Consider the following 22070-nt stretch of genomic DNA (forward strand, 5'->3'; position numbering starts at 1 on the left):
AAATTTTCTGAATTCAATATAATTGTATTTGTGAAAATGATTCAGTACTGAATCAGCATTTATGAGTTTTTACATATTTTCTGCAGTTCGTGTAGGCCTCTAAGACTATGAATAACTAAAAATGATTATTGATGAACTTGAATAACTTGAATTTTGTTGGCAATATAAAAATAAAATAAATTGTCTTCCCATACCGGGAGTCGAACCCGGGCAGCCTGGGTGAAAACCAGGAATCCTAACCGCTAGACCATATGGGAAGCGTTGATACTGCCCCGGGCAAATTTGAAAAGGCTGCACTGCACCGGACAATATAATGCTGGATCATACTAATGCAGGAGAAGGAATCCTCGTGGCCAAAATGCACAAATTTTATTTATCGGGATGTAAATAAATATCGGGATAGCTTTTCCCAGGTGGAAAGAGCTAATGAAGGAGAAAGACTTTGAAAAGGACGCTGAAGGTGCCTGCTTTCTTCTCGACAGGTAAGTCAAAATGACGGTCTAAATGGCAAGCTTTTTTCATTGCTTGGTTGTGTAAAATATTTTTTAGGCAGCATAACAGTAGAACATGTACAGTTAAACTCGATGAAGTGCTATTGAAAGACATGTTGTCATAGATTCTTGACACATAACGGCTACCGCAGTTGCAACACGCATTTGAAAAAGCGAGGCGCTAGAGAGCACTATTCGTTTAAATGCAAAATAGAATTTCACCGCTAGATGGGAGAAATTCCTACACAACATACCTTTAAGGATAGGGTCTTTAACAAAAAAGCCTCCAAAATATAAAATACTCTATCAAGTCTAAAAATTAAAATAAAAAGTCGCTTGTTTAAAGCAAACAGAAATCGCTTGAGAAGTGTAAAACAATAAAACCATAACCTCTAATTTGATATTAAATGCTGAACCATAAAGGAATAAATTAACTACAATATCAGATAATATCTATAATCATCAGATGCTGAAGACGTAAGTTAATAATCCAGCCGTTGTCTAATCTGATTGGACATGGGAAAATTGGGCTAGTTTTCATTCCATTTGGGCGGGTTTTGAGTTGTCATTGGGCTGGAAATATTTCTGGGACCTGGCAACCCTGGCTTTATGGAAGTTTGAATCGTTCGAGTCACACACACACACACACACAAGTGCAGCGATGGAGCGTGTGAACACGAGCAGTGTGAGAGGATTCCTGAGATCTTGCGACGATCTGACTGGGAAGATTCGATGTTTAATACAGAAGAAACTCATCAAGAAGTACTTGAGCAGGTATAAAAACCTATTTTATGTGTGGATTAAAGAATAGACAAAATCGGCATTTAATGAAGATATATTTTATATCATTGTAGAATGTATTTCTCTCTCACTAGCATATGGACACACAATCCCATGCATGCCAAACTATCATTTGGCATAACTAATCATTATCAACATATTTTTTGATAAAAGAGTTCCAAATGACACTTATTTTTGAGCCCCACACTTTTAAGCGCTCCAAAGTTCTAACTAGAGCAGGGGGCAGAGTTAAAAAGGAACTTTGTTGTTCTTGTCTAGCCTTAATTTACTGAAGGCTATGGATGTTAGGTAAATGTTTATTAAATTAATTCACAATATGTACACATTCATTATTAATCTTATGCCTAATATGATGAAAATGACTGTTATTTGTTTCTTCTCCTCTCACATTAAATCACATGTATTATATAGGCCTATTTTAAGTTCAAAATGGTGAAATTAGAAAAAAGTTGATTAGTTTGCCTGATTATTTTTGTTGTTGTTTAACATTTCTCAAAACAGCTGACACTTTATGACCATTATCAGCTGGAACTCGCTCTCAGCGGCTCCTGTGAACAGGGCCGTAGCTAGAGAATTCGGGGTCCCCTGAAAAATATCATATACTGTAAATAGATGAGCATGGAGGCCCAAATATAACAGAAGATGGTGATGTTGTTGTAAAACCTTTATTTTAAAAGTTAAATGTTTATATAAAATTACAACTAATAAAAAATAACAAAAAGAAAGAGATTGTTGAATAATAATAATAAAACAAATTTTAAAAAAGTAACAGCAAAATAATGTTTTTTTCCCATCAGTCTGTTTTAATTCATAAATCAAAAAGTAAACATTTAGAAATGGACAAGAATGCAGTCAAATTTAAAAAATAAAATCATTTATTGTCTTATTTTTTAATAAAGATCATATGGAACTGGTAATATTATAAATAAATGTATTCATCCAAGTGCAGTGTGTTGTATTCATGTTTTCTTGATGTAATAAATACTTCATCAGCCAGCAGGTCAGGTGCATAATGCAATGCGTCATGACTCGTGTACATGTTTTAACTCTTATGTTAAAAAGAGAACTTTTGACCACGTAATCATTCGGCCTTTGAAAAAGTGAATGTTTGAACTCTGGTGTATGCTAAATGAAAACAGGTGAACAGGTGTATGAATGCGTCTGCAGGTGTATCTAACCCTAACAACTAATGACCAACTTTATTTTTTGCTATTGTACATACATTTTATTCTTCTAACTGTTTGTCTTTGGTTAACACAGCTGGAGAAGAACAACAGGGAGGTTGGAAGACACAGTAGAGGAACTACAGAATAAATATGGAGAGAAAACAGCATTAAAAAGGATCAAGTCCATAGTGAAAAAAATCAGAAAAAAGAATATCAAACGTAGGAAAAGATTTATAATTTACTTTGTTAGTAGTTCAATATGTTTCTCAATCTTCAATAAACTTTACTATAATGTTTACATGGTTTTGGTTGTGTATTTAATTGTTAATTTTTTTAACAGATGGTGCACATTCTGGAAACATGACAAATCAACAGCATAATAATACTACATTGTTCGGACAGCCATTAATTCAGATCCCTAATCAGCTTAACTTCACAATTGACCAGAAGAATGGTGGGTCAATATTTGCTCCAATCATGGTAGAAAAGACAATATATGGTAATGTTAGCATCAGTGCGGTCTGATCATTTAAGAAACAGTTGCGTAGTTAAGAAATGATTTATGTATGTTATATATATATATTTATGAGTATTTTTTGTTTTGTTTTTCAGGTGTCTCACTCTACCTTGGTAAACGAACATGGTAAGATCTCTTGTTGTAGAACACTGTGCATTCTCAAGTGTGATGCTCCTCTTAATAATATGACTATCCAACTTTGTCCTGATTTAGAAATTCTTCCGAATGTAAGGAATGAGATGAAATCAAGAATGCTGCGTGACGCTGAGAGGACTTTGGAGGGAAGTGCACCACAGACGGTCTCTCTAAACAAGATCTACACTGAACTGTTTATCATCAATGATGAGACTGACCCGATCAATAGAGAACATGAGACCTGGCAGATCAAGACGACACATAATTTAAACACATCATCTCAGAGACTCATAAAATCCTGAAGGAAATCCTTCAGCCACCCACAGATGAAAATATAATTGTGTGGTGATTTTCCATATTATACAACTTAGTCTAAATAAGAGCAACGTAGAGTCCTTGGATTTCTTAAAAACAACACAACAACAACAAAACATTGTGACACCATGTTGTATGGACAAAAGATCTAAGTACAGTTTTTCAACCATCTAAAGTTTTTGAACAGACATTATTTAGTAACAATTATAATTTATATCATACATAAGTCTTCTAAAAGATAAATAGAAGATATGAATGTATTCAAACTTTAAAGATTTGATTTAAACAGTCTTTTAATTTTAAACTTTTAAGGTTATGCTTTTAAATGAATTTAGTATAAACTCTGGATGTAGTATGCTCTGGAACGCAGACTAGATTTACTGTGACATTGTCCCCCCGAGACTCATCTGGTCTGTCGTCTTCTCGTCTCTGTGAGGGTCTGGAACATTTATTTCACACTGTAGTGTATCTCTGAAGGATCTGGAGCTGTTTTGATTATGACAACTTAAACTATTTTCTTTTTGGATTGTTTTTATTGTTGCATAAAGAACTACTTCACCTCTCTGGAAATGTAAGGTGTTTTTATTTATATATTTATTTAGCTAAAACTTTGTTTACATTTTATTAAATTATTTATTTATTTATTTCATTTTTGAAAATGTACAAATGTAGTTTTCTGTGATGGTCGTGTTTAGGTGTACGGGATAGAATATGCAGTTACGGTACAAAAATCATCATGGCTATGGAAAGCCATACAAATTGAAACTCCAGCATGGACAAAAAAGAAAATGCTGATTTAAGACGACTAAGTACAGTTTTTCAACCATCTAAAGTTTTTGAACAGACATTGTCTCACATTATAACAATTATACTTCAGGTCACCGTAATCTTCTAAAAGATATGAATGTATTCAAACTTTAAAGATTTTTTAAAGAAAGAAAGTTAAGAACTTTACACTTCAGACTAAAACAATCTTTCATTTTAAAAGATCACATTTACGATTATGCTTTGAAATAAATTTAGTATGAACAAAACTTTGGCATTAGCAGACTAACATTACAGTTACACAGTTTCTAAATGTTTTCATTGTTGCTCTCTCTGAAGATAGGCCTATGTGGTCATTTTCTCACAGATACAACTTAAGGAATTATTGAACATTTCACAGGTGTGAGATGACTTTTGTGACTCTCTAAAAATGTATGGTGTTTTTATTTATATATATTTATTTAGCTAAAACTTTGTTTACATTTTATTTAATTATTTATTTATTTATTTCATTTTTGAAAATGTAGGTTTCTGTGATGGTCGTGTTTAGGTGTACGGGATAGAATATGCAGTTAGGGTACAAAAATCATTATGGCTATGAAAAGCCATCAAAATTGAAACCCCGCATGGACAAAAACAATGCTGATTGAATCTTTTCATATAAATGAGATTTAAGACGACTAAGTGCAGTTTTTCATCCATCTAAAGTTTTTGAACAGACATTGTTTAATAACAATTAAGCCTTAGGTTCAATTTAAACAAAATCATTACAGTAATCTTCTAAAAGGTAAACAGAAGATGCGTATGTATTCAAACTTTAAAGATTTTATTTAAACAGTCTTTTGTTTTTAAAATATATAATTTAAACTTTTAAGATTATACTTCTTATAAATAAACTCTGCACCTGATATCCTGATCGCTGAATTTGTGTGACTCTCTGACACACACACACACACACACACACACACACACACACACACACACACACACAGATGGTCACATCTCCTCTGTTGTCTGATCTCCACACACACACACCCTTTGGCTGGTGCTTTTTGAAAGCTCCGCAGGTCAAACGCTGGTGTAAAGAGAGGCCAGAGGGCCCTGATTTCTAAACATGTAAAATGATTTTTATTTTTGTGAACCCATTCATACATTGCGTTGTTTCATGAGCTGTATGTTTTTTCTTCAACTCTCTAAACATTTAACTCATTGCATTTTTTTGTGTGAATCCATTTTATTTAAACTGGATAGTTCTACATTTATTTCAACTTTTTGTGTGAGGTTTTAGTAAGATCTTTATTTTATATTATTTATTTATAATCATTTATATTCTTTTAAAGAACAGAATGTTTATGTAAGATGATTTTTTATTCTTTTGTTTATCTAAAACTGAAAGAATTGATTTCAGTAAGATGTTATTTTATATTATTGTATATTATATTATTTGTGTGAAATATACATTATTTTATAAAATCTCTGTTTCTCACTATCACTGTGCTCTGGAATGTGGAGGAGCAGACGGAGGGGGATGGAGAACCAGTATGTGATTTTAAATTTAACGCATTTTTGTGAACCCATTCATAAACTTGTTTAATACCCCTAAACATTTAACTGATTGTAATTTTGTGACATTGTTTAATCACAGTGTCTGAACAGCACGTTTCAGATGTCAGAGGGGAATCCCGTGACACACACACACACAGATGGTCACATCTCCTCTAATGTCTGATCTCCACGCACATACACACACACGCTTTGAGAGACTCATTGCAATTTTTTGTGACTCCATTTTATTTAAACTTTTTTGGTGTGAGGTTTTAGTAAGATCTTTATTTTATATTATTTATTGTATAATCATTTATATTCTTTTAAAAGAACTGAATGGCTTTTTAACATTTGCGTGTGAGATAAACTTCCACAGTTTATCCTTATCAGTTTCACAGTACAGCACGGATGCGCTCAGGCATATGTAGGGAGTATGCCTGAATCATTGTATGCTATGTATCATTTATTGTCGATGATATTCGTTCAGCTAGGCCGATTACCATTGAGTCTTTTAAACCAATCACTCTTCCAGATTTGCTAAATTTGATTAATAAAATGAATATATCCTCCTGTCCACAAGATATTATACCATCTTCATTATTCTTAAAAGCACTCCCTGCAATTGGTACTAATATAGTAGATATTATCAATTGTTCACTGGCCTCAGGCTGTGTTCCGTCTTATTTTAAACATGCCACTATTCATCCTATAATAAAAAAGCCTAATTTAGATCCAGCAGTTTTGAAGAATTATCGGCCAATTTCAAAGTTGCCAGTGCTGTCTAAAATTCTAGAGAAAGTTGTTGCTAATCAACTTACTGCTGTATTAGAGAACTTGGAATTGTATGATAAATTTCAGTCAGGATTTAGGAAGAGGCACTCGACTGAGACCGCTTTAGTGAGAGTTAATAACGACCTTCAAGTGGCATCGGATGCAGGCCTATGTTCAGTATTGGTACTTTTGGATCTGAGTTCTGCCTTTGATACTGTGGATCACAATATCATGATTATGAGATTGCGCGAGTGGGTCGGCGTGTCAGGAGTGGCCCTAGATTGGTTTAGCTCATATCTTACAGATAGAAGTTCCCTTTCAAGGGAACTCGCGTTGCGTCGAGAATGACGCTATGGGGAACGCTTTGCGTGATGACGTCTTGAAGCACATGTAAAATCAGTCCAATGGTGTGGCGGAACGTCAGAGGCGGGTGACGTCACGTACCAGGAAGCTATAAAAGCCGGCCTGAAACAGAAAACGAAAGCTTTCTGAGTCTTCAGTCGCGCTCTGTGTTGAAATCTGTCCTTGTTATTTGGTGTTGTCTGTCTATATATATATATATTCAGTATGGCGAGCAAGCAGCAGTTTAGAGTGTGTGTTCATCCTTGCCCGCGTTATATAACGGGAGGTGATACTCACACTCTTTGTGTTGTTTGTTTGGGAGAGGAGCATGCCCAGTCAGCACTCGAGGGTGGTGACTGTGTGCATTGCTGTGCGCTTCCATTGCGTACGCTCCGATCCCGCTTGGCTCGGTTCAATCCCGACCACGTTCCCCAGGGCTCGGGTCCCGCCGCGGCTGAGGCTCGGCGGCGATCTCAGACCTGGGGTTCGCAAATGGATCTGTCAGTAGATGTTGAGACGAGCTCTGCCTTATCTCAGCCTCCTTCTGACAGATCCAGTGCCTCTCATCAGGGTGTGGAAGCACGCGCTGCGGTTTCTTCCCCCCCGATGGAGGTACCAGTACTGCAACTATCCAGCTCTGAGGAGTTGGATGTTGTGAGTATTGACGCTGATTCTGAGGATTCGCCACCTCAGTCTCATGCGTTTGAAGAATTGCTCGATGTGGTAACTAGAGCTGTTGACAGACTTTCAATTGAGTGGCCAGAGGATAGGCAGGACGTTCGTTCGAAAAGCAAGCTCGACGAACGCTTCCTGCCATCTCGTGCACAGCCTCAGCGCAGGAGCCTTCCGTTTTTCCCCGATCTCCACACCGAGGTGTCGAGATCGTGGGGGAAACCCATGTCATATAGAGTGTACACACCACAGACATCACACTACTCCTCCATTTATAAATATAAAGAGTATGGTTATGGGGAGATGCCGAAGGTGGAGGAGACGCTTGCGAGCTATCTCTCTCCAGCAACGGCATCTTCCTTGAAGGCTCCTTCACTTCCCTCTAAGCCAGTTAAATTTACATCATCACTGGTTCATAAATCGTATGCAGCCGCTGGTCAAGCTGCAGCGTGTCTGCATACGATGTCCCTTATGCAGGCTTATCAGGCTGAATTATTGGGTGATTTAGAGGAGGGCGGGGGAATTGGTCCTGACACGGTGGCCGAACTACGCAGAGCCACAGATCTGTCTCTCAGGGCCACCAAGGAGACCGCTAAATCTATCGGGCGGTCTATGGCAGCCCTGGTGGCCACTGAGAGGCATCTGTGGCTCAATCTGAGCGATATAAAAGATAAAGAAAAACACGTTCTCTTAGATGCTCCGGTCTCCACCGTTGGTTTGTTTGGTGATGCAGTTAACAGTGCGGTAGCTAAATCTCAAGAAGCTTCTAAACAGGCAGCTGCACTTCAAAAGCTTCTCCCCCGCCGTTCTTTCTTTGAGGCTGCTGAGCGGGAGCAGCCTCACTCCTCTAAAAAGAGTGCTGAGCACCGTGCCACTCAAAAACAGAGTGTGTCCTCCCGTGCTCCCCCACAAAAATCACGGGGACACGGAGGACGCTCTCAAACCCAGCAGTCTTCGAGGGGTAAGACGGATCTGCGGACCGTCATTACCGCCAAGAAGGCTGCTGGGAAAAAGTCCTGATGTCCGAGGGCTCAGGACAAATGAGGGTAGTCCCCCCCGAAGCAGAGCGGTTAACACCTCTTTTTACGGTGCCCGTCTCTCTTCGGTACCCTCAGGGGACCGTTCTGCCAACCCTGCCGCCTCCGGTGTTACAGGGCGCAGCGGTCTCCGGCGAGCACATATCTCAAGGACCACCCGGAAACGTAGTGGCCTCGGGATGCCCGCCCCCTCCGAGGAGGGTGTTAGAGCAGTCTGTTCGGTTGTTCCCTGCCGGTGCGCCGTTACAGGGCGACGAATTGACTACTCAACAGCAACAAAATCCAGAAACCAGTCTCGAGAGGCTGGTACCTCTAGTAGAATCTTTGACAGCGTGGAAGCTACTGTCAAATGTTTCTCGTTGGGTCCTGCAGACCGTGGAAAAAGGGTATCACATACAGATCAGGTCCGAGGACTGGTTTGTCACGATAGACCTCAAGGACGCATATTTCCATATTTCCATCCGTCCGTGTCATTGGAAGTTCCTGAGGTTTGCTTTCGGGGGCAAAGCATACCAATATCGTGTTCTTCCATTCGGCCTAGCTTTATCACCCCGCACTTTCACCAAATGCATGGATGCAGCTCTGGCGCCGCTGCGCCTCCAGGGTATTCGCATCATGAACTACATCGACGATTGGTTGATTTTAGCTCAGTCGCATCAGTTGGCGGTTCAACATCGAGATGTTGTTCTCGCCCACATGAAAGAGTTGGGGTTACGGCTGAACGCCAAGAAGAGTGTGCTTTCTCCACTCCAGAGGACCACTTTTCTAGGCGTAGTTTGGGATTCAGTGTCGATGCAGGCGCGCCTGTCACCGCCACGTATAGAGTCCATCCTTGCAGCTGTGAAAAGTGTAAAGCTAGGCCAGCTACTCACTGTCAAACAGTTTCAGAGACTGTTGGGTCTCATGGCAGCAGCTTCCAACGTGATACCTTTTGGACTACTGCACATGAGGCCCCTGCAGTGGTGGCTCAGGACCAGGGGGTTTTCCCCGAGGGGCAACCCATTTCGCACAATCAAGGTCACGCGGCGATGCTTACGTGCCCTGGTTATGTGGAAGAAACCTTGGTTCCTGTCCCAGGGCCCAGTGTTGGGAGCTCCTTGTCGTCGCAAACTGCTAACGACGGATGCTTCCCTCACGGGTTGGGGAGCGATCCTGGAGGGTCGCTCATCTCAAGGTCTGTGGGAAGACCATCATCGTTCCTGGCATATCAATCGCCTAGAGATGTTAGCTGTCTTCCGGGCTCTGAGGAGCTTTATCACAGATCTCAGGGGACACCATGTGTTAGTACACACGGACAACACGTCGGTAGTCGCCTATATCAACCACCAAGGGGGTTTGCGCTCGCGCCCGTTATCCAACTTGGCACGCCATATCCTCTTGTGGTCCCAGGGGAAGTTACTGTCACTCAGGGCAGCTTACATCCCCGGGGTCCAGAATATAGGAGCAGACACTCTGTCGAGACAGGGGCCGAGGCCCGGGGAATGGAGGCTCCACCCCGAGGTGGTGGAGCTGATATGGAGGGAGTTTGGCCAAGCTCAAGTGGATCTGTTTGCGTCTCGAGAGACGTCTCACTGTCCACTTTGGTTCTCCCTCACGCATCCAGCTCCTCTGGGACTGGATGCTATGGTACAGGCGTGGCCGAGGCTACGTCTGTACGCCTTTCCCCCAGTTGCTCTGCTCCCGGGAGTTCTGGAGAGAGTTCGCAGGGACCGGGTTTGCCTGCTTCTTATAGCCCCGCGCTGGCCGGGCAGAGTATGGTTTCCCGATCTTGTGTCCCTCCTCGACGGGCATCCTCTGGAGCTTCCTGTCAGGAGGGACCTTCTGTCCCAAGCAGGGGGCTCAATATTTCACCCCCGCCCAGAACTGTGGAACCTGTGGGCTTGGCCTCTGAGGGGGCCCAGCTCATAGAGTCAGGTCTCTCAACTGAGGTTGTTGAGACCATTCTACAGTCCAGAGCTCCCTCCACGAGGAAACTTTATGCCCTGAAGTGGAGAGTCTTCACTTCTTGGTGTAGTGACCGTCGGTTGGATCCAGTCAACTGCCCAATTGGTACAGTTCTGGAGTTCCTGCAGGACCGGTTCACTGCAGGTCTGACCCCGTCCACCTTAAAGGTTTATGTGGCGGCCATAGGTGCTTACCACATTCCTTTGGGTGGAATGTCTGTGGGGAAAGACCCTTTGGTATTTCGTTTCCTTCGTGGCACTTGGAGGCTGAGGCCTGCAGTTCGCTCTAGGGTGCCACCATGGGACTTGTCCATTGCATTACAAGGCTTGTCCCTGGCCCCCTTTGAGCCCATTGAGGAGGTTCCTGAGAAGTTTCTAACTCTGAAAGCTCTTTTCCTTCTTGCTATTTCTTCTCTCAAGAGAATTGGGGATCTTCAAGCATTGTCGGTTGCTCCGTCATGCTTAGAGTTTGCTCCGGGTATGGTGAAAGCTTTTCTACATCCGAGACCGGGTTATATCCCCAAGGTCCCCACTAATGTGGTCAGACCTATTGTTCTGCAGGCCTTTTGTCCTCCTCCTTTTCAGAATGCGGACCAGGAGGCTAATAATTTGCTTTGCCCAGTTCGGGCGTTAGACGCTTATGTCCACAGAGCTGCCCTGTGGCGTAAAAGTGATCAATTATTTGTGTGCTTTGGGTCTCCTAACAAGGGAGGTCCAGTGTCTAAGCAGAGGATGAGCAAGTGGGTGGTCGAGGCTATCTCACTGGCTTATGAGGCGGCTGGGCAGCCTTCTCCTATGGCTGTCTGGTCCCATTCTACAAGGAGTATGGCGGCCTCTAAGGCCCTTATATCAGGAGTATCGTTACAGGACGTCTGTGATGCGGCAGGCTGGTCCTCACCGCACACTTTCGTCAGGTTCTACTCTCTGGATCTAGACTCTGCTCCAGGGTCTCATGTTTTGTCTTCCTAGTGCTGCTCACCAGATTTCACACGGGACAGACACTTGTAGCTATGGAGGCGTTGGTATAGACGTTCCCCATAGCGTCATTCTCGACGCAACGCGAGTTCCCTTGAAAGGGAACGCCTCGGTTACGACTGTAACCTCGGTTCCCTGAAGAGGGAACGAGCGTTGCGTCGCCCTGCCATATCTCCTTCATGCCTGTCAGCCCGACTTCAGACTATACGAAGCTTTCGTTTTCTGTTTCAGGCCGGCTTTTATAGCTTCCTGGTACGTGACGTCACCCGCCTCTGACGTTCCGCCACACCATTGGACTGATTTTACATGTGCTTCAAGACGTCATCACGCAAAGCGTTCCCCATAGCGTCATTCTCGACGCAACGCTCGTTCCCTCTTCAGGGAACCGAGGTTACAGTTGTAACCGAGGCGTTTTGACGTATCTATTGGTGATTTTAAATCTGCCTCGTCACCCCTGCTTTGTGGTGTTCCACAGGGTTCTGTGTTGGGCCCAATATTGTTTATTTTATACTTGTTGCCTCTGGGTCAGATCATACGAGATTTTAATATTTCCTATCATTTTTACGCAGATGACATTCAGCTTCACTTTACCTTCCGGCGAAATGAGTCATCCAAACTTTCGAGGCTTTTAGATTGTATAGATGTCATAAACAGCTGGATGGCCGAGAGTTTTTTGCAGCTGAATCCAGATAAGACTGAGGTTTTAATTGTAGCACCAGACAACGCTATACCTCTAATTATACCGGACATTGGACCTTTGGCATCTGCTGTGCGGCCTAGTTTAAGGAACCTTGGGATTATATTTGATAAATCCTTATCTTTTGAAACCCACATTAAATCTTTGACCAAATCTTGTTTTTTTCATTTACGTAATATTAGTAAATTGAGGTCTGTGGTCTCTCAGTCGGAACTGGAGATGCTCATTCATGCTTTTATTTCATCCCGTATTGATTATTGTAACTCACTTTTTTCTTCACTCAACAAATCTGTTCTTCATCGACTACAATCCATTCAAAATTCAGCTGCTAGGTTACTTACCCGATCAAATAGGCGCACCCATATCACCCCAATACTCTGTTCCCTTCATTGGCTTCCTGTAACTTACAGGATCCAATTCAAAATTCTCACCATAACATATCGAGCCTTATATGGCCAGGCCCCTTCTTATCTTGCGGATTTAATTCATTTTCATACACCTCTCCGGTCCCTCAGATCTAATAATCAAAATCTGCTAGCTACGCCACGAACTCGCCTAAAGACAGGTGGGGATAGAGCTTTTGCTGCTTTCGCACCTCGTCTATGGAATGCTTTACCGATCAGTATTAGGTATGCTGAGAATGTGGACAATTTTAAGAGACAAGTGAAGACTCACTTGTTTAAGTTAGCTTTTGGGTGATCTATGTTGTAGATGTTGTTAATTTTATCTGTTTCAATTGATTTCAAAGTGTTTTATTATGTTTTATTGTCTATTGTAAAGTGACCCATTGTGTCTGTGAAAGGCGCTGTATAAATAAATTTTACTTACTTAGGGAGGAGAATCCTGTGATACCAACTTCCAAAACACACACACACAGACACTATCTGTCATATTCAAAAGGCTTCAAAAGGCATCAAAACCCAAAACTAGCTGTCATGACATAATTATTATAACAGTGTCTTCAAAAACACACACACTAACTGTCATGTTCAAAAGGCTTCAAACAATCAGACTTTCTGTCAGATACCATGACATAATTATTTAATCACAGTGTCTTCAAAACCTTCTGTAAATATCAAAAGGCTTCAAACTAGCTGTCATAGCCATGATGTAATTATTAAAACACTTTCTGTCAATATCAAAAGGCATCAAAAGACTTCAAAACCCAAAACTAGCTGTCAATAACTACATGATCAAGGGTTAGGAGGGTCAATAGGTCAATACTAGCTGTCAAAAAGACTTCAAAACCCCTTTGATCTCTTTGATCTCATCTTCTTTGATCCCTTTGATCCTATGCCAAAAGGGGCGGGTACCTGTCACCGGAAGGGGCGTGGCACCTGTCAATCAATCATTTTTTGACAGGTGTACCAGGGTATCAACTACTCTTAACACTGAGAATCTGAATAATTGTAATGTGATGATCAGATGCAGATATCTAAATCAAAGAATATAGGTGGTTTGTGGGTGGATTATTTATTTTTAACAGTGGATTCGGGGGACTCAAAGTGCACCAGATTAATGAATTTATCTTTAAAATGTACAAAATTTTCTTACGGGGGGGCATGACCCCGGACCCCCCTAGAGGTGCCGAGCTCCACCCACAAAAATGATGTGGGAAACACATTAGGCTATATGATGATCTATGAAAAATACTAATTTAATTACCTTATTATTAAAATACATTATTAGGATTTTACCACCTCCGCCTCATTTTGAGCCAGGAAAAACCCTGTTGTGCTAAGCTAGGCTAGCGGTGGGTGCGTCAGACAGAGTTACGGCACACACGGAGATGAGAAGGGTGTGTGTGGACTTATCTAACTCTGGGGGATACGGCGAATAAGCTAAAGTCCCAAAAAGTCGGCGTGTTCCTTTAAGACATTTATAATGTAGACATTTCAAATAAATGCTGTTCTTGTGAACTTTCTATTCTTTGAAGAATCCTGAAAAATAACACTGATAATAATCATAAATGTTTCTTGATCATCAAATCATCATATTAGAATGATTTCTGAAGGATCATGTGACACACTGGAGTAATTTACTATATATCCACATAGAGAACAGCTGATTTACACTGGAGTAAAAATGTCACTGCTTTACTGTATTTCTGATCAGATGAATGCAGCATTGGAGAGGAGAAACCCCAGAATGCAGTGTGTTTGACGTGTGTTGTGTTTGCAGTTGATCAAGTACGGCGTCATCAGCACTGAAGCTCTGATCGATGATTTACTCCACTGGAAGACGCTGTACGTCGCCGGACGATTACACAAACCCGTGAGTGTAATCAGCAGTTCAACGAGTCGGTGTTTCACAAAACCATCGTTTTAACGAACATTCGCAAACAGCATCGCAGAGTTGTGTGTTCAGAACGACAGATCTAGACCTCGGCCTGTGGTTAGAAGAAGAGTTTCTAGTTTTCATGACATGTGGACTCAATAAATCCTGATCTTGAGCAAAATAATCAAGCTGACAGTCAGTGCAATCTATATCTTTAATTTAGAACACATGCAAATGTCATTTACGTCTTTTAGTTTGTCAAGAGATTTAAAGCGGCATTGTTGAAGAGTGCGCATGTGTGAACGAGCTCTAGTGTAAGAACGAGCCTATGACTGAATCTGGAAATAAAGCAAAATAACTGAGAAAAATGGTTAATTTTGGGCATTTACAGTCAAACCAAAAATGATTCAGACACCAGATATTATTTTTGATGTTTCTTCACTAGTGTGATCAGGACACTATAGTTCATTTATGCAAGTGAGGAGAGCCATATAAAGTAAACTGTGACATATTATACCCAAATATTCTTCATCCAGTGACTACCAGTAAAATGTATAGACATTTGGGACCAAAAATGATTCGGACACTTTGAGCTGATCATGTTTTGCTGAAGTGTTTTGTCTTTAATTGCTAATGCTCTTTTTACACACAGACTGAACACAATGAAGCATTGCTTGGTGATTGGTTGAGCTAAACTGGTATTATCTAATTGTGTAGTTAAATTTAACAGCTGACAGATATTCAACATAATTCATGTGTGAGACAGTCTAACAGAAGGACGGACAAAACCAGTCAAATATCAACTGAGTTCTGCTCATATTTATTACCATTTTCTAAACTATAGCGAATAAACTGTGATAATGTGAGAAATGTTGAAGGAGTCTGAATAGATGTTGGTTTGACTGTGTGCATGGTGTTGTTTCAGTGTCAGATTCTTCGTGTTTTCCTCAAGTGTGAGTGTGTGTAAGTTAGTGGTGTTTTCCTCAAGTGTGAGTGTGTGTAAGTTAGTGGTGTTTTCCTCAAGTGTGAGTGAGTTAGTGGTGTTTTCCTCAAGTGTGAGTGTGAGTGAGTTAGTGGTGTTTTCCTCAAGTGTGAGTGAGTTAGTGGTGTTTTCCTCAAGTGTGAGTGTGAGTGAGTTAGTGGTGTTTTCCTCAAGTGTGAGTGAGTTAGTGGTGTTTTCCTCAAGTGTGAGTGAGTTAGTGGTGTTTTCCTCAAGTGTGAGTGTGAGTGAGTTAGTGGTGTTTTCCTCAAGTGTGAGTGAGTTAGTGGTGTTTTCCTCAAGTGTGAGTGTGTGTAAGTTAGTGGTGTTTTCCTCAAGTGTGAGTGAGTTAGTGGTGTTTTCCTCAAGTGTGAGTGTGTGTAAGTTAGTGGTGTTTTCCTCAAGTGTGAGTGAGTTAGTGGTGTCAGAGCCCGTCTACGGAGAGCCTGCCCACTCCTGATTAAGTCCTATTGTACCGAATGTTGGCTGTAGTTCCACCAGAGCTCCACTGGGGGCGATCGCCCATGAGTGCAGAATGAATGGGAGTCTATGGAGCTAGACGGCTAAATGTGTCTCTTTCACCCGATTGCCGTTGAGAAATCTCAGATTTGATTGTAGGTTTTGCAAGTTCATCATGGGTTATAGGTCGAAAGTTGAATGAACGAGTACTTATGTCCTTTCGATTTCTTACAGGTTGAGTTGTTGTTGCCCATAACACGCTAGCATTCTGCTAATGAACGCTGATTGGTCAGTGAAGGACTGATTACGACCAGAGATACCGCTTGATGGCATCGTGTGTGTGTGTATTTTCGGCGTGGTCTTTTAAAACAACAAAACAAAAACTCTTCTAGCACGTGTGTTTACCTGTGTCAGCTGTGTTGTGTGTTTGCCTGTGTCAGCTGTGTTGTGTGTTTGCCTGTGTTGTGTGTTTGCCTGTGTCGGCTGTGTTGTGTGTTTCCCTGTGTCGGCAGTGTTGTGTGTTTGCCTGTGTTGTGTGTTTGCCTGTGTCGGCTGTGTTGTGTGTTTCCCTGTGTCAGCTGTGTTGTGTGTTTGCCTGTGTTGTGTGTTTCCCTGTGTCGGCTGTGTTGTGTGTTTCCCTGTGTCGGCTGTATTGTGTGTTTGCCTGTGTTGTGTGTTTGCCTGTGTCAGCTGTGTTGTGTGTTTGCCTGTGTTGTGTGTTTGCCTGTGTCAGCTGTGTTGTGTGTTTGCCTGTGTTGTGTGTTTGCCTGTGTCGGCTGTGTTGTGTGTTTCCCTGTGTCGGCTGTGTTGTGTGTTTGCCTGTGTCTGTCGGCTGTGTTGTGTGTTTGCCTGTGTCAGCTGTGTTGTGCGTTTACCTGTGTCAGCTGTGTTGTCGATGCCTCGAGAGAAAAGAAAGTGCAGAGCGTGAAAGCACCAGAGTGACTGAAGGATTGCCGTAAAGCAGTATCTCTGGTCGTACGATGTGTGTGACGTCATTGACATTTTAAAAGACTTTTTAAACTCGTCCTGTGAGCGCCCTCATGTGGAGCCAGAGTGGAACTGCACTCGTCCTGTGAGCGCCCTCATGTGGAGCCAGAGTGGAACTGCAACCAGTTCAGAAGCCGGAAGTTTACTGAGAGTGGAAGTTCTCCCCTTATTAGACATTCTCTGGTGGTGTTTTCCTCAAGTGTGTGTAAGTTAGTGGTGTTTTCCCCCACAGGTTCGAGTTCTGCTGCAGAATGAGAGTGGGAAACTGCGATCCGCTCTCGTAGGGAACTTGAAGAGTGCCGTGATCGCTTCTTTCCTCATGTTGCCCGAGAGTTTCTCAGAAGAAGAGCTCTTCCTCCAGATAGCAGGACTGTCCTACTCTGGTGAGTCTTTCTCACATGCATTTTACATTTGTACTCTAATCTGTATTTGTTTTTTTGAGGCCGTTCAGTCAGAAATCTCCACTTCAGCATCTTCACACACACCAAACTCTTCTATTCTGATGAGTTGTTCATGTAGTCCCTCTGGTCCTCTGTGGTCATTTTGACTGTTTTTTGTTTTGTTTTTAGAAATGTTTACTTCGTCGTAGTGGTACGAAATTTGGTAAAGGTTTTGGCACTTGCTGTGTGAACACAAAAGAAAATCATGGACATTATTTGAAAAGGTTTAACGGTCCTGGAAAAAAAAACCCAGTCACTCTTGTATTGTTTGTGGTCTAAAATGACGCATTGGAAATGAATGAGAGGAAGTTCCTCTAGTGGAAGTGTTTGGTACTGCAGCCGAACAACATCTCACTGAAAGATCAAATCTGGAACTTGTTTAGATTTATGGCATTGATTTTCTCACAGTTTTAGAGTGTTTTGGAAAATATATATTGCTTATAAAACTAGAAGATTTTTTTTGTGCATTTTTCATAACAATAAACATAAAATAATAATAATAAAAAAAAGTTCACTTTTTTTTACCCCTCTGGTACTGGTCGTGTGTCAGTCAAAAATGACCATTATTTTTATTTCAACGAAATGACTACTATAGTTTAGTTTGAGTGTTTTTTTTTGTTTAATATTTTGTAGGGGATTGTATGGGGATTTTATGGTACTAAATTATATTTATTAACTAAATTAAGTTTTTTTTTTTTAAAGAAGAAGAAATAAACCAGTCCAACCATGTCACAGCCCCCCCCCCCACACACACAGACACACACACACACACACACACGTATGTATATACAGTGTGTATATATATATATATATATATATATATATATATATATATATATATATATACACTCATAAAAACTGTGACGCAGCTCATCTGGTTCATTTCTTTCTTTTTTTTTGGCTAGTAGAAGTTGTTATAAAATTTAGATTTCAAAGCGCACTGTTATTTGTTGTTTAGTGACGTGTGTGTTCAAGTAAGCCAGATATGAGCAGATTATGTGCAATACGCTGTATTTAATATATCATGATGACTCACGAGTATTTGAGCTAAATCTGTGCAGATTTGGTTTACACAAACTTCCCCAGCGAAGTGAGTAAAGATAATAACTAACCCGCCAAATTGGCTAGTGATTTAACAGCGTTACCCGTTAATTTCAAACCCTGGTTATAATCCATTTATTCAGTTTTTGACCATGGTAGTTTTTGCACCCTCAAAAAGTGACAATTTTAACATGCTATATAAAATTATCTATGGGGTATTTTGAGCTAAAACTTCACATACACACTCTGGGGACATCAGAGACTTATTTTACATCTTGTGAAAAGGGCATTACACCACCCCTTTAAAAAAGTGAACTTCAAAAAATGTTTACATTTATTGTTATAAAAAAATGCACTATAATACCTTTTTTTTTTATCAAAAAGTTTCTTTTTTTATTATTATTTTTTTTTTTATTAAAAGCATCTCAAGCACAGTACAAGTATCAGATTGTTACATAATTAAATGGAGGGAAAAGAGCAAAAATTAAACAAGCATAACAAATACTCACATACGATTAAACATATAACCACAGTAACATATGCATGTACATATAAACAACTAAATAGACCAGAGAAAAAAAAAGGAAAAAGAACAAAAAAAAACAAAAAAAAAAAACATTTTATCCAGAGTTTGTCTCCTTAAAATAATCCAAAAAAGGGCTCCAAGATATCAAGAAAAGTTCGGGTTTCATTCTAACTCCAAATTTAATCTTTTCAAGTTTGAGGGCAAAAAGTAGGTCAAAAACCCACTGACGGTAGGTTGGAGGAGATGGCAGCTTCCAATTAATTAGTATAAGTCGTCTAGCCAACAGTGTGCAAAGTGCAATATTATCCCTCTCTAAAGCTGTAAGTTTAACATTTTCTGGGAGGACCCCAAATAAAGCTGTCAATGGGTTGGGATCTATTACTGTGGTAAGAATTTCTGAGATACAACTGAAAATTCCCCCCCAAAAACGTAATAACTCAGGACAGGACCAGAAAGAATGAAACAGAGAGGCTGGCTCCGCAACACAGCGTGGGCAAGTGGGGTCTAAATCAGGAAATATCTTGCCAAGTTGCACCCTTGACCAATGAATACGATGCACTACCTTTAATTGAATAAGCCTATGCCTAGAGCTAGCTGAAGAAGAATGTATCCTTTTTAAGATAGTGTGCCAGGTTTCATCTTCTAACAAAATACTTAAGTCCTGCTCCCAAAGAGATTTTAATGACCCACTAGATGGGGTTTGATTGTCATTTATTATACTGTAAATCTTTGAAATGGCACCCTTTATATTATGCTGGTCTAAAATACACTCCAAGACACCACTAGAAGGGGCAGAGGGGAACTCCGGAAAATGTTTACGGGCAAAGCTCCGAAAATACCGGAATAAATGTGAATTGGACAAAGAAAATTTATTTTTAAGTTGGTCAAATGAAGCAAAATTACTATCAATAAATAGCTGATCAATTGTAACTAGACCCTGTGACTTCCAAATATTGAAAGCCCCATCAAAAAGAGAGGGTGGGAAGGAAGCGTTACTGGCAATGGGTGCAGCTGAAGAAAGACCCTTAAGCTCTAGAGCTCTGCAGAACTGAGTCCAAATCCTCAGAGAGTGTTTAACAATTGGATTCTTAATTGAGATACTATGAGTAGGAGGGATAGAAGAACAGAGCAAAGATGTCAACGTGGCTGGAGAACAGCAAACAGCCTCTATTTGCACCCAGAGAGGTTTACACAGTTGTAAATCATGCCGGCACCAGTACAGCAAGTTTCTAAAGTTGGCTGCCCAGTAATACGTTTGGAAATTAGGCAAAGCCAAACCTCCCACCTCTTTTGGCTTAACAAGATGTTTTAGACTTATTCGCCTTGGCTTGTTATTCCAAATAAATGACGAGATAGTCTTTTCCAAACATAAGAAAAATGTGTCATGGGCGGACAAAACTGGAAACAGTTGCAGGTTCTCAAAAGTGTTTATTAAGCTCAAAAAGGGTCAGACAAACAGTTCAGAACAACGGAGGGCGGCGACTCAGGCTCGTGCAGGGACTTGATGGTCTGTGGTGCGCTGGTGCTGTGACGGTGATGAATCCCGATCCCGGTGCTGGAGTGCGGTGAACCCAAAGACGAAGAACAAGAACGGCAGGAAGACAAGGCAGGCGAACACAGACACGGCAACTCCACGGGAAACACAGACACGGCAATCACAGGACCTCAACAAACAATCCGACACTGGAACAGAGAATGGTGTGAGTATATATAGGGAATGGAAATGAATCGCAGCTGTGAACAGTGATTGTGATGATGATGATGATCAGCTGGAGCGCTGACAGACACGTGAGCGGGACAACGCCCACTCACACATAAACAACAACGACACGAGGCAAGAAGGAAACAATGCATTCAACAACTGTGACAGTACCCCCTCCTCTAGGAACGCCTCACGGCGTTCCCAGACTCCCTTACCTGTCGATTGTAATCATCGATAAGAGAGTGATCCAGGATGTCACGAGCCGGAACCCAACTTCTCTCCTCCGGACCGTAACCTTCCCAGTCCACCAGGTACTGGAATCCGCGTCCCCTCCGCCTAGAGTCCATAATGCGACGGACCGAATAGGATGGTTCCCCATCTACGAGTCGCGGCGGTGGGGGAACCGGGGCAGGCGGATTAATGCGGGAAAAAAAAACGGGTTTAATTTTGGACACGTGGAATACCGGATGAATTCTCCTGTACACTGGAGGGAGGTTGAGGCGGACTGCCACCGGACTAACAATTTTGGTGACAGAAAACGGGCCAATGAATTTAGGAGCCAGTTTATTGGATACGGAGCGGAGCGGAATGTTCTTAGTAGAAAGCCACACTTTGGAACCGACGACGTATACGGGAGGCCTAGACCGGTGGCGATCGGCTTTGGCCTTGGTGCGCGCCCGCACACGGAGGAGAGTCTCACGGGCTCTTGTCCATGTGCGGTGACACCTCTGGACAAAGGCGTGAGCGGAGGGGACCACGACTTCGGATTCCAGACTGGGAAAGACCGGTGGCTGGTATCCTATACTACACTCAAAAGGAGATAGGCCCGTAGCTGACACTGGCAACGAATTGTGGGCGTACTCCACCATAGGCAGTTGCTGACTCCAGGAGGAAGGATTCCTGGCAGCCGTACATCGCAAGGTTCTCTCCAGGTCTTGGTTGGCTCTCTCAGTTTGACCATTGCTCTGAGGGTGAAACCCGGAAGACAGACTGACCGTCGCCCCCAGTAACTTACAAAACTCTCGCCAAAATTTGGACACAAATTGGGGACCCCTGTCGGAAACCACGTCTGTCGGGAGGCCATGTAACCGAAAGACGTGATTAACGACTGCAACCGCTGTCTCCTTGGCTGAGGGTAATTTGGGCAAGGGAACAAAGTGGGCTGCCTTCGAGAATCGGTCCACCACGGTTAAAACTACCGTGTTACCCTGGGAGGGTGGGAGGGCGGTAACAAAATCTAGAGCGATATGGGACCAGGGTCTCGAAGGCACCGACAGCGGTTGGAGTAACCCATCTGGGGGTCGATTAGACAACTTACCAATAGCACAAACTGAGCAAGCCAAAACAAATTGTGAACGTCGCGAGCCATAAGCGGCCACCAGAATCGTTGTTTGACCAAATAGAGGGTGCGACTAACTCCTGGATGACAGGCTAGACTAGAACAATGGCCCCACCGAATAACATCTGGACGTAGTTCCTCCGGCACA

General features: G+C 41.8%; 1 protein-coding gene across 1 annotated transcript in view; it reads left to right on the plus strand.

Annotated features, from left to right (window-relative positions):
* The window catches only part of LOC311074336 (phosphatidate cytidylyltransferase, mitochondrial-like), a 58201-nt gene that overhangs the window by 17737 nt on the left and 18394 nt on the right, over window positions 1-22070 (plus strand). The window contains exons 2-3 of the mRNA XM_084100862.1: window positions 14354-14446; window positions 17107-17257. Of these exons, the coding sequence (XP_083956988.1) occupies window positions 14354-14446; window positions 17107-17257 (244 nt within the window). The remainder of the gene's footprint in view (window positions 1-14353; window positions 14447-17106; window positions 17258-22070) is intronic.

Source organism: Abramis brama, assembly GCF_963993115.1.
Source record: "Abramis brama genome assembly, chromosome: 23".
NCBI classification, from domain to species: Eukaryota; Metazoa; Chordata; class Actinopteri; order Cypriniformes; family Leuciscidae; genus Abramis; species Abramis brama.